Source organism: Pagrus pagrus (genome assembly GCF_965226575.1).
Source record: "Pagrus pagrus genome assembly, chromosome: 17".
NCBI lineage: Eukaryota > Metazoa > Chordata > Actinopteri > Spariformes > Sparidae > Pagrus > Pagrus pagrus.
The window spans coordinates 5,966,617-5,979,301 of NC_140201.1; the positions used below are offsets into that span (position 1 = coordinate 5,966,617).

At 38.9% G+C, this 12,685-nt stretch overlaps 1 protein-coding gene across 3 annotated transcripts; it reads left to right on the forward strand.

Moving 5' to 3' along the window:
- Positions 1-31: 31 nt before the first annotated feature.
- LOC311273138 (sialin) lies at positions 32-10,822 on the forward strand. Of its 3 annotated transcripts, XM_084380038.1 has the most exons (13): positions 32-146; positions 277-429; positions 4,169-4,278; positions 4,533-4,686; positions 5,837-6,054; positions 6,383-6,616; positions 6,769-6,943; positions 7,229-7,347; positions 7,824-7,985; positions 8,115-8,247; positions 8,520-8,667; positions 8,833-8,923; positions 9,459-10,822. In XM_084380038.1, exons 4-13 carry the CDS (start codon positions 4,602-4,604, stop codon positions 9,624-9,626), a joined length of 1,533 nt encoding a protein of 510 aa, XP_084236164.1. In that variant the 5' UTR covers positions 32-146; positions 277-429; positions 4,169-4,278; positions 4,533-4,601; the 3' UTR covers positions 9,627-10,822. The 3 variants fall into 3 exon arrangements, with proteins under 3 accessions (XP_084236164.1, XP_084236163.1, XP_084236165.1); XM_084380037.1 differs by having other exon boundaries at positions 32-429; XM_084380039.1 differs by having other exon boundaries at positions 32-429; positions 7,271-7,347.
- The last annotated feature ends 1,863 nt before the right edge of the window (positions 10,823-12,685 follow it).

Sequence of the window (12,685 nt, forward strand, 5' to 3'; positions counted from 1 at the left end):
ACACGTAGCAGCATTTAAAAGCAGATTTCAGCTTTTTTATTTTTTTATTTAATCATATCTACTAGAGGTTAACTTGTCGGGACTTCACAGAGTGAACAGTAACTGGAAAGCCAACATGAGAGGAGGGCGGACCGGCCGTTGGTCAGGTGCCGAGACGTCACTTCCGCTTTCCAGACCGATAAAACATACGAGCTAGCTTGAGTTGTTGTGTAGCTTCTGCGATGATTTGTAGATCGACGTTTCCGCTGTGCTCATGTGACCATTTTTCTCCTTTAGTGAAAAACACCAACACAACAATACAGCTCATTTGCTGTCTCGCTGGCAGAGATATGACACAACTCCAGTTTATCGTTTAATTTTTCCTTAACGTTCAGTACAACGGACCAGGCTGCCTTAACCAAGTGTTGTTGACATAACACCCGTCATAAGGTAAGCTGTATTTGACGAAACGTCCATTAAAGTGCTCGTTAAATAGTAATAGCTTGTTAACTAACTAGCTAGGCTGCACTATAACCCAGCAAGTTCAGGTCAACTAAAGTCTTGTGTGCTGACATTCATTGATCTGGTTAAGAAGGTAGCTTGTCTGTTTTTTCTTTATGTCATAGTTTTATCTGTACATGTCTCATGCTAAAATGAAAACATCCACAGAGAGTTGAGGACCTTCCTATTTGAAACCAGCTTGAAAATGTTAGCTCTGTAGACAGTAAAGGTGGCTGTTATTGGTATTTCTTGGCACTAGTCTGTCATCTATTAATAACAGACACTACACTTTCCACTTGTTTTGTTAGCTGTTAAAGGGGCACTATGTAGTTTTGTAGAATAAATGAATATTTACAATATTAATGATGTAATAATACAAACTCAGAGATATTTATTTTTTCCATAACTGAATGAACACGCTGTTCTTGAGGAAAATAAGGTCTGCAGAACACTGTTTGAAGCTACACAGGTGGCAGGGTCCGCCAAATATAAACAAAGTAAAACGGTATGAAATTGTGTCGTCCTTTAAGGTCAGTTTGTTTGTTCAGTTTATTCAGTCATGAAAATGAAGATAGTTTGTTTATTTAGGCACCAATTAATCAGTCAATGAAGATATTTCTCTTCTGATTACAATTTCTTCCCCCTAATTACATAGTGCACCTTTAAATTGCCATTACTTTTATATTATTTAGCCACATTTTATAATGCTGTGGTAAACCAGTGAGTAAGTTGCCAGTGAATGATGATAATCTAGGTAAAACTATCAAATTACACAGCCATTACACTGTCATCTATAATATTAGACAGATTGCTCTTTAATCACCTTAATGTACTTAAATGTAACAGAAGGTAGAGAGTTTTTATTTGTTGGTGTTTTATTTGATTAGAAATTGAATACTATAATTTTTATGGTGTTAGTTTGACAATATAATCTATGTAAAAACATTACTTTGGGCTTTGGTAACTTGTTGTGGGCACTTTTAATAATCTTGTACCTTCAATTAAAAAAACCCTGAACAGTTTATCGACAAAGATATAAATAATTGTAATAGGAAGTAGGTTTCAGCCTGAATTTTTAATAGATGTCAGTTTAAAACAAACACTCACTTTGGAGAAACTGCAGAAAATGTAAAAACTGACCTTTTCATCTCCAGTTCACCCCAAACTTGGAAGCACAAAAAAGCAATTTAATGATATATAATACATGAATTGTTTCAGAAAAGAAGAGGTGAATTGGGCTATTTTTCTGAGGATCTCATGATATTCTCACACACACATAGTTGCACAGACATTCACTTGCAGACATGGTTCACGTGGTAATGGCACATAGTAAATGCTTTGTCATGCTGACGGATACAAAGTGCTTTCAATCACTCAAATTGCGTCGAATTAAAGGAAAACACAAGAAAAGAAAACGTGAGTAAGTCTGTCTGTGCCTCAGGCAGACAATACCACAGCCCTGACAACAAAGAGTTGATTACCAAAAGTCTTTGTGGGCATCAGAAGTTCTGTGCTTGATGAATGCACATGCTCATGATGAGTTAAAGGTCAGAAGTATATTGAGGTGGCAGGTTCAAACATGCTGTAAAAGTGTTTGCCAGTGAAATCTTAAAATCTATGAAAGCAGATATGAAAACCGTATATTCTTCAGTTATAAATCCAGTACAAACATGTTTTGCAGGCAGCTGCCGATCTGCAACACATACCTAACAGATAAAGTCCAGAGAGTTTACACGTACATGTTCAGGGAGAGCAGTCTCTAACTGAGTGCCGCATATGTCATCCAACACAGCCAGTTTTTCTAGTTTCTCTTCCTCTTGTACACAAACTAACGCTTAAAGGGATTTGTAAGTTTTGCCTGCAATTTTAGTTAAAAAGATTTTTTTTAAAAAGTGAGATTATAGAAACAAAAGTGTTGACATTATGTCTGAGACGACTGTATATCTATGTATTGTTTTGCAGAGATGTCTGCTGGAGTTAGCATGCTAACCAGTGTGGTGCCTGGCAGGCATACTCCCCTCAGCTAATAGGGCCACTTACCTCCATGGCTAACTGAGTTACATTTACATTTAGCAGACGCTTGTCCAAAGTGACTTACAGAAATTCATACATACATTCATCATACACTGATGGTGGTCATACACTGATGGCGGTGGCAGCCATGCAAGGTGCCGACCAGCACATCAGGAGTTTGGGGTTCAGTATCTTGCCCAAGGACACTTCGACACGCAGACGAGGGGGAATCGAACCAGCGACCTTCCAATAACTGAGTCACAGCCGCCCTGTTAGTTAGTTGCTAACAGTCAAAGATGGCAGTTAGCGGTCATGCTGCCTCCTATAATTTCAGCTCTTTTTTAAGGTTAGGAAGATGCGTGAATATCATTGAAAATAATCCTTGAAAAATGCTTAATTTTCAACATAATCTGGTGTTTGATCAACAGTCACTCATGTTATACAAAAATCTTTTAATAATTAATATGACGTGATCCTGTCATCATATTTCCTGCCGTTGGAATGAGGAAAGAATTAAATAACATGCTCAAAACATAGAATCAAAGTTAATATAAACAGCTGGTAAAATAAACAAAGTGGTCAAAAGAAATTCTGTAAACTTTATTTTTTGCAATTACATTTATCGTTACAATTAAGATGTGATGATACAGGCTTGGAGAGTCTCGAATCTTTTGCCTCAGGTACCTGGAAAGTGCTTAAAAAGAGTTTGAATCTTACTCTTAAAAAGCTGTACGGACCCTGTGACAAGCATCGGCCACTGTGTATCTAACATACAGACAAAATGAATAATCACTCGATTGATCAAAAGATCCAGTGTTAGTCTGGTATGTGCTGACAAACACATTTTTGTACAGACGCTTCAGAGCTGTGATTGCTTTTAGTCGAATCAACATTTGTGCATTAAGCATCAGAGCGTTGGGTAGTTTCCTTCAGTCAATACGTATTGACTTTAAATGTGAAACCTGCTGAGATTTACTGGAAAGATGAACGTGTGAATGCTGTACAGCGCTAATTTAAGGGTCATTCCCCATCACCATAACTGTTTATTGATGTGATAACCAGAGAAAAGCAGCTTCAGGAGATCTCTGTGCTTTCTTGTCCTGGTTGAACTGTGATGTGATAAGACTATAGCTCTGCTGTCATAAGAAATTCTCAACTTTTTAGTGCTATAAATCTCAGCTAGGCCCCAAAAACGTTATTGGATGATGGAGGGAAAAAAAAAAGGATTATCATCATCCAAGTTGCAAACAAAAATAATTTTCTCAGTTCCTGATTAGCATTATTTAGAAAGGGGTTTCACCAGCTGCTGTCACTCTTCTGCTCTGAAACAATAAACAGCAGCAAGTGTGAGAAATGAAACTCAGAATACGTTCACGGACAAATCCACTCTGTTTCATTTAATAGCATGAATCTGTAGATTAATATTGGGCAGCGCCATTCTATTAGAGCTGCAACTCATGATTATTGTCATCATCGATTAATCTGTCCATTATTCTCTGGATTGTTTTGTCTATAAAATGCCAGAAAGTAGTTAATATATCCATTATGATTTCTCATTGTCCAAAGTGAGTCATCAAATGACTTGTTTTGTCTGATCAGTTTGAAAGTTTAAAGATTTTCCCAGCAGCAAAACCAGTGTTTTTTTTTAGTTTGATCTTTGTATTTCATGCCACAGGTTCCAGTTCAGTGAAGTACAACAAGAGATGAAGACCCTCTAAACTTCATCATCTTCATCGTTTCGCGTCCTGGTTCTGAAGTGGAGCCGCTCTGACAACAGTTACTCCTGTAAGTGCAGCTTCGATTAAACTTTTCCAACATCCTGTCAAATCAGGAAGTATTTGTGTGTGTGTGTGCCCTCATTGTGTGTTTTTTTGGAAACCTGCTGGCTAACAGGGTTTGTAATCAAAAGTGCTGATGTGTTGTGTCACTTGACTTCTTGTATGTACTTGCCTGTCATGGGTTTATCTCACATCCCCTTTGTGGTTGTGTGACTGTGTATCTCTGTGTTTTTCTTATTAATACCTTCATCTGTCCCGCAGGTTTCCAGCACACCATGATTCAGTGACATCATTTAAAAGACTTAATATTTCCTGGGTCAGCTGAGTACTATGACGACACCAAATGGCTACTCCATCAACGCAACCCGGTCTGACGAGAGCGAGGACGAGGAACCCCTCATCGAGAATGACGCAGGTGTGTTTATCTGTGTAGCAGGTGTTCAGAGTATTCAGTTAAGATGTAATAAGTAATATTACACTCAAAAGTGAGGTTTACCATCAGAAGTGGCGTGACAGTGACGCAGTCAGGACCGGAGTGCTTTCATTAAAGCTCAACCTCAAGTGCGATTGTACAATTGTTGCTAACAAAATATAAGACATAATCAAATGTGTCCATGTTGTTGAGCAATGAGCTCTCAAATGAATTAACTTTATGAGAGTGATACCTCTGTTTTGCTGGAAATACATGGGGTCTGACTAATAACTGGAAAACGATGAGTCATGTCAGATAGACTCCTATACTGACCTTACCCTTAGAAACGACCTAGCAACGGAGACAATTTCTAATCATAATAATAATAGTAATAATAATGTTAAACAACTTTATTTATATAGCACAATTCATGCATAAAATGCAACACAAATTGCTTAACATAGAAGCATTGTAACATACAAACAATAAAGGCAATTTTTTAAAAATAATATAATAAACAAGTGAATTATAACAGCAGGATAGGACAAGAAACCAAATATTGTGATTTGCAATTAAGTTATGAAGAAGCTAAGCTATCTCTGCTTATCTGTCTTAATTAAAACTATCTCGGCTTCTGTTCACAACATGGAGAAGGTGTTGCACAATAATCTGCTTTTTACTTTCTCATTATGTAGTTTGACAGGCCTGTCGTTCTGGTTAGTCAGCAAGTTTCCAGGTCACACACCAGTACATCACTGGTTAGAGATTACCTGTTGGTACTCTGAATCACATGCTTGTGACATAAAGACAAAGAGGGGCAGTAGAGCTGGCTCTTAATCTGCTGGGATTCAGACATGATTAAGACAGAAGAAAATGTTTGCTCATATCCAGATTCATTCAAAAGAGAAAATTTGAAAGCTACTATTACTTACAAGTTGACTGACAGCTCTTAATACATGGATGAACACAAGGCAACAACATGGTATATGTTATAAAACATTTTCATACATAGAGAGAAATAACATACATTACATAGATACAATACAATACAGAAAAGAGTGATAAAATGTACAAGAAGAGAAGATTTAAAATCTAATACGCAAAATTTGGACTTCAGACTCCATGTTAATATTGTTGTTTTCTATATAAACAGTTCATCCAACATGCTGCTCGGTCCGCCTCAACCTGGCCATCCTGATGAGCCTCGGCTTCTCCGTGGTCTACGCTCTCCGGGTCAACCTCAGTGTCGCCATGGTCGTCATGGTGAATACAACTGACCCTGAACCAGCCAAGAACAGCACCGTCTTCCACGCTTGTCCACTGCCACCAGGGACGGAAAACAGTAGCGATACTTTCTCACAACCTGCCGGGGTAACAACATTTAAAAACATTTTTATTATCAAGATGTCATGTTGTCAGTCAGTTTGTGTCTTTAAAATTAAGGAGGTTATGTCACAGTTAGAGACCTGAGAGGGGGAAAGTGAAGGCGCTGCATTATTGATAACTGTTAGCCTTTCTTCATATACTATGAATGTGGCCCAAAATAGATCTCAGTACAATCTTCTTTGACCCTATTTGCACATTTATGATAAAGACATACTGCATACAACCTCTGTGAAAAGATTAGAACTGGGTCTTTGTTGAAAACTCAACTTACATCAGATGTGAAATACTCCCTCTCTCCGTCCTCTTCTCCCAGGTCCCTCAGTATCCGTGGGACTCTGAGACTCAGGGCTGGCTGCTGGGGGCCTTCTTCTTCGGCTATCTGTGCACACAGATCCCAGGCGGCTACCTGTCCGGTCACTATGGCGGGTCTATCTTTCTGGGTTTGGGTGTTCTGGGCACTGCTGCCCTCACCCTGCTCACCCCTCTGGCTGCCCAGATGGGGTCATACTGGCTGTTTACACTACGAGCGCTGGAGGGCTTTGGGGAGGTGAGAGTGTGTTGAAGCATAATATGTGACCTTTAACAAACTAAATATTAAAATATTAAACTAAATATATCTTATCGTAGAGGAAATCTTTCAAATATTACTGCTATCACCTTCCTCCTATCTGACTTCCTGCCTCCATGTTTCCTCTCCAGGGTGTGACCTTCCCGGCCATGATGGCAATGTGGGCTCGGTGGGCTCCTCCGATGGAGCGCTCTCGCCTGATGGCCTTGTCGGGATCTGGGTCCAACTTTGGAGCCTTCTTGGCTCTGCCGCTCACCGGCTACATCTGCCAGACGTTAGGCTGGCCCGCTGTCTTCTACATCTGCGGTGAGGGAGGGAAACACAAACCCAAATACAATCAGCACACTGACGTACATCATGACACGCTTTAGTCTCTCAGTACTAAGGCTACACAACAGTAATGCTTTGCCAATCTCATTAGCAGTAATTCTCTACGGGATTTTAATGATGTGCACCTCTTTGCACCACACATTTACAGCAGCATGATGTTCTGATAACCTCAAGCTTTTACTGAATACTAGCACCGTTCCTTTAATTATTCACCAGCTTATTGCAATAAAAGGTTTCTCTGTCTCTGTGTCTCTCTTTCAGGAGGTGCCGGCTGCATCTGGTCGATCTTCTGGTTCGCTTTAGTATCCGATGACCCTCGCACCCATCGTCGAATCAGCAAAGAGGAGAGAGATTACATCATAAACTCCATCGGACCTCAGGTACATATGAAACATTAACAGCCAAGCACGTTTCTTTCTCTACATTTTCTATTGTGTTGCTGAAAACAAGGAACATACAGGATAAACCACAAAACATAACACGAAACATCTAAACTATAAACCCAAACCACGAAGCTGCCAAGAGGGTTTTATCTAATCATTTGGAAGGTTTTTGTAGATGCTAAACTGATTCAATTAATAATTGAGTCTAGCTGTGAGTCAGAAAGTGAGAACGAGAGTTTTAGATCTAATGAAACTTTTTTCTCACACTTCTGCTCGACATTGACACGTTTTACCGCCCTCTGTGTTATTTTGAAGTTCCCTCTCAAACTTCCTTTTTCCATTTCCCTCACTCTTCTTTCTTTGTATTACTTTCTCTCCCCGCAGCTGTCCTTTTGCATTTAGCTGGAATTTTTCTGTCATTTATGTGTAGTGTTTTCTAAAGATGTTGTCATTAATCTGAACTGAACCTGCAGGGCACAGGTCACGGCTGGTCCGTGCCCCTGGCATCCATGATGCTGTCGGGCCCTCTGTGGGCCCTCATCATTGCCCAGATGTGTTCAAACTGGTCCTACTACACCCTGCTCACCTCCCTGCCCACCTACATGGATCTCATCTTGCACTTTGACCTACAATCTGTGAGGATTCAATTTATTTGTTTCTCTGTTTCATAAAAATAATATAAAAATAATAAAAAAATAAACTGTGGTAATATCGATGGTGGCTCAGTTTCTTTTCAACATCTCTGTCTTTCTCTCTCTTTCCAGAACAGTTTCCTCTCCGCTCTGCCGTACCTGGGTGCCTGGATAGTCTCAAACCTGTCTGGTGTCACAGCAGACTACCTCATTGAGAGGAGGGTGTTCAGCGTCACCTTCGTCCGTAAGCTCTTTACTTTCCTGGGTAAGGAAACCTTTCTTATACCAATATTTAAAGACACGTTCATTTATTAATCACAGACTAAAAACATTTGACCACATTTGATGTCCCACACGTCGTTAAATGGAGTAATGCTGCCCTCTTGTGGTGTAGATCCAGCTTGTTGAAATGAACACAAACGAGTAAACAGACCACATTAAATGTCATTCAAGTCAAGTGTTACAACTAAATACTGAACGACAAAGAGAACCAGTGGTATTAGAGATATTTACTGGTGTCTCCTCTCCTCTCCGCAGGTCTGTTGCCGGCTGCCGGTTGCCTCGTGGCTGTGAGTTACGTCGGCTGCGACCACATCCTCACCATCACCTTCCTCACACTCTCCACGACCATAGGAGGGATCACCGCCGCTGGAATCTATATGAACCAAATAGACATCGCTCCTCGGTGGGTGTTACCGTCCAAACTATTTACCTACTCACAAATTCAGTCATTCAGCCCAACCCTAACCCTTGATGCAAAGTCGTACATTTCAAGCTGATAACTTACTAGCTCTCACTTTCTTTGTATTTTAAATAAATTCTGAAGAATATTATTTCCTCTTTCCTGCAGATATGCTGGATTCCTTTTGGGACTCACCAACACATTTGGGACCATTCCTGGAGTCTTGGCACCGATTGTTACAGGATACTTTACTGAAGATGTAAGTCTCTAAAAAAGTAAAGACTTTAATTACCCCCAGATGTGTTAAGACATCAATAGGAGGTGACAGACTGAGTAACAGTTTCACACATAATTGATTTACCTGGTTTAGATATTAGGGACATTCTTTTGCTGCAGTGTTACATGGCTGATCTTTAATATTTTATATATATGTTTATGCCAGATAAAAGGTTAATTTTGATATCCTGAAATTAAGTATCGTGTCAGAGTCGAAAAGCCAGTGAAACAAGACTAAAGTCTAAAGGTAAGTTTAGTTTATTGTGAGAAGGAGCACATTTAATATATACTTATATAAGCTATATATATACTATATAAGCACTCAACAAAACAATCGAGGTTCAATGTTCTGCTTGATTGTCGTTAGACAGTACAGGATTGCGCAATGAAATGCAGTTGAAGCTTCAAATAAAATAGAACAAGATGTATAAAAGAAGCACTGAAGGAATAAACACTGTACATAACAGGTCACTGAGGTAGTGCACCACTGATGTCTCTTCTTCTTCTGTGGTTGTCAGCACACCCTGGCAGGCTGGAGGAAGGTGTTCTGGTTGGCAGGCGGGATCAACATCGGCGGTGCTCTCGTCTACACAGTATTCGGCAGCGGGAAGGTCCAGCCGTGGGCCATCACAGAGGAGGAGAGAGCAGAAGCTGAGAAAAGGAGGAGCAGGTCTATCTCCACATAAAACACGAAAACAGCACAAACTGAAGTGGCAGACGTTGCACAGTTTTAAAAGACATTTTAACCCAGTGTACAGAAAAGCTGATTTAGAGGACTACCTCTGTAAATTGAAGTACACATTTTAGAGATATTTGCAGTATTTACACTTAAGGAATATGACGAGCACGAGAGTTGTACCTGCATTTAAATAACTGGACCAGGATCGTTTGATCTAGATTCATTTACAAGTGGTTTATACAGTGTTTGAAGAGTTTGTATCAAAAATATGCACCTATGTTTCTACAGTAATTCCAGGAAAGACATAAAGGATTTTAAAGCAGTTTTACACATCAGAATCTTATATACGGCACATTTTTAAAGTTAGTGTGAGACAGCAGACAGATGGAAACACCACATCAACACCTGCTGGGTATTCACTGCCTTTACCAATCAGGAAGTTGTGATTGCTTTTACTCTAGTTCTGTTTCCTGTGGTTGAATGTCACATACTTTAACTCTAGTAATATTACATTCTGATGTGACATTTGCATTATATAATACAAGGACTTTACGGTACCTCAGGTTAGACCAAAGCAAATCAAATTATGTGATTTCTTTTTAGTATGTTTGAAACTTTTTCTTGGACAAATCACATTTTTTACAGAGAAGGATTTTAAGGTGCTGCTTTGTTTTTCTGACCACTTCTGGGCTATCTAGTAGGACCAAGAGAAGCACTTTTCACATATCAAAATACACCAAAAGCCTTATATTTCATAACAGTGCCAACATTTCTAGGAGATGGTTTTCATTCAGTCTTCAGAAAGCCACTGTTCTTTCGTTTCTTCCATAAACCAAAGCAACTCCTACTGCCAAGATTGGAATACTTGTAGTAAAAGCTCTGACCTACTTTTAGCGTGAATTTGCAGTGTTTTTAATTGTTTCTCCGAGTTTACTGCCTGTTTTTCATAATTCCTTGAACTACAAGAATCATTCTCTTTTATTGAAAATGTATGTTTGCAATTTCATCACACTGTGATTGTAAAAGATATGTTTTTTTAAATGGATGCAATAATTTATTTACTTTGTCAGTGCTTTGACGCTGTGTGATGTTGTACAAATGTGTTGAATATGTTTATGTATTAATACTTGTTTATTGAACAAACAGAACTTGATTCCTTATCAAGTTTGTTTTACAAAGCAAAACTAAAATCTGTGAAATGTAGGTTGAGTCATTTGTCACATTTTTTGTGTCCGTCGACACTATGGTTTTTGCAACAGATTGTTGTAATCTTATTGTCAACTACAGAAAGCAAAGTTAGAGAAAGAGGCAAAAACCTTCATGTAAATGTTGCCAGGTACAAGACATTCCTGTGTTACTGAACCAATCATGTCGAGGTGATGTCTATCTGCTGCAGCCTCCTGAGGTGACACAAACCTAGTTCTTTGTATTGTGTCTTTATTCTAATGTTGCAGATTCAAGTGTCCCATCATGGCTAAAGATATGCAAAAGTGTTAAGAAGATCATCATAATCCTGAGTTCAAATTCCTCCAGCACAACCACACATACCCTAAAATAACACATACTGCTTCAGGTTTCATATCACTGTTTAACAGTTTGTCTTCTTAATCTTATGATGATGAAATTTAGTAAGTTTTTGACCTAAAAACAACCAAATTGACCAAAACATAAGAATCTGCTTCAGACATCACTAGGAAAACACTTCTCAGAGATAATACTGAAGACAAGTGCTCAGTGTCGATGTCTGTTTTGGTTTTGCTTACAGTCACAATATTGTATTTCCTCCTGGAGGGGAGCTCTGTTTACTCTGTCTGCAGAGGTTGTGTAAATCTCTGAGTAAACAAGTCTTGTTTGAGTCGATACCACAGGACCTGGATTTTTCACTGGATTTTGAACATAGTCAGCAATAAATACCCCATCAAAGAGCAACTTTATATACTTCATTCAATCAGGAAGTTACATTGAGAACAAGATAGGTATAAAAAGAATAAATAATACAGCCATGCTATGTAAAACAGTCACACCTGAAGTCAATAAAACCTCACACCGAAGTTTTTGAAATGCCATATTGATACCAATGTGTCAAGGAGGAGTCGACCCTGTAAATTACTCCAGATAAATGGGGCAAAATACTTGAAAGCTGTCCTTCCACCAGGTCTTTGGCTGTTTGAAGGCACTAAATTCCTCCCTGCAGCCACTAGATGGCGCAAGAAACTCAATACGAGCAGTGACCTCAGGGCTGTCAGGATGGAAAAAGCAAAATAACAAAAAAAGTTGAAAATAAAGAAACAAAACATTTTGAATAACAGTTAAACATAGTCGTGCATGTTTGTAAGGGATACTTTCAGAATTTTTTTTTATTTCAGTCAAACTTTTCAACACTTTTTAGATGATTCATCTATAATTAGTCTAAAATATTTACCCTATTAGCATATTTAGCATTGGTATTTCAAATATATCCCAATAAGCTTTATATATAAATGAACCACAGAGAAAAATATCAGACAGCAAGTTGGGTAGTCCTTAATCCACAGAAACAAAAAGTGGGTATAGACTTGTGTTTATACTTATGTGTAGCCTTAATTATTGATTACTTTACTCCTTTTTCCCCCCATGGTAGTTACATAAGTGGAACAGAGACGTGTGTCCTGTTTGAAATGATCTATCTCAACACTGACACATGGATCATAGTTTGCTAACTGGGTGTAGCTCTTGTTGCCAGGTTGGTGTTGAAGCTTGCATCAGATTTTTTGATGAATGACCCGGAAGTTCACTATGAATTCCGTGCGGTGCAACAGGATTTATCTTCCCCCCTTTTTGCTACTCACATGTCCTCCTACTATTTGATTCCACTCACTGGTTTTTAATCCACGGACAATTTACTCTGTCTTCTTTGAATGACTTCTCTTAATATTGTTTTATTTTAAATTTAGCTGGCTCAATTTGACTTTTCCCCCCCTTTTTTATCGGCGGGTTTATTAGGGTATTTACAGCCAAACCAACGGATTTGTGCAGCAGCCAGCTAGCCAACATTAGCGCTTTAATTAGCATGTGAATCTTTAACTG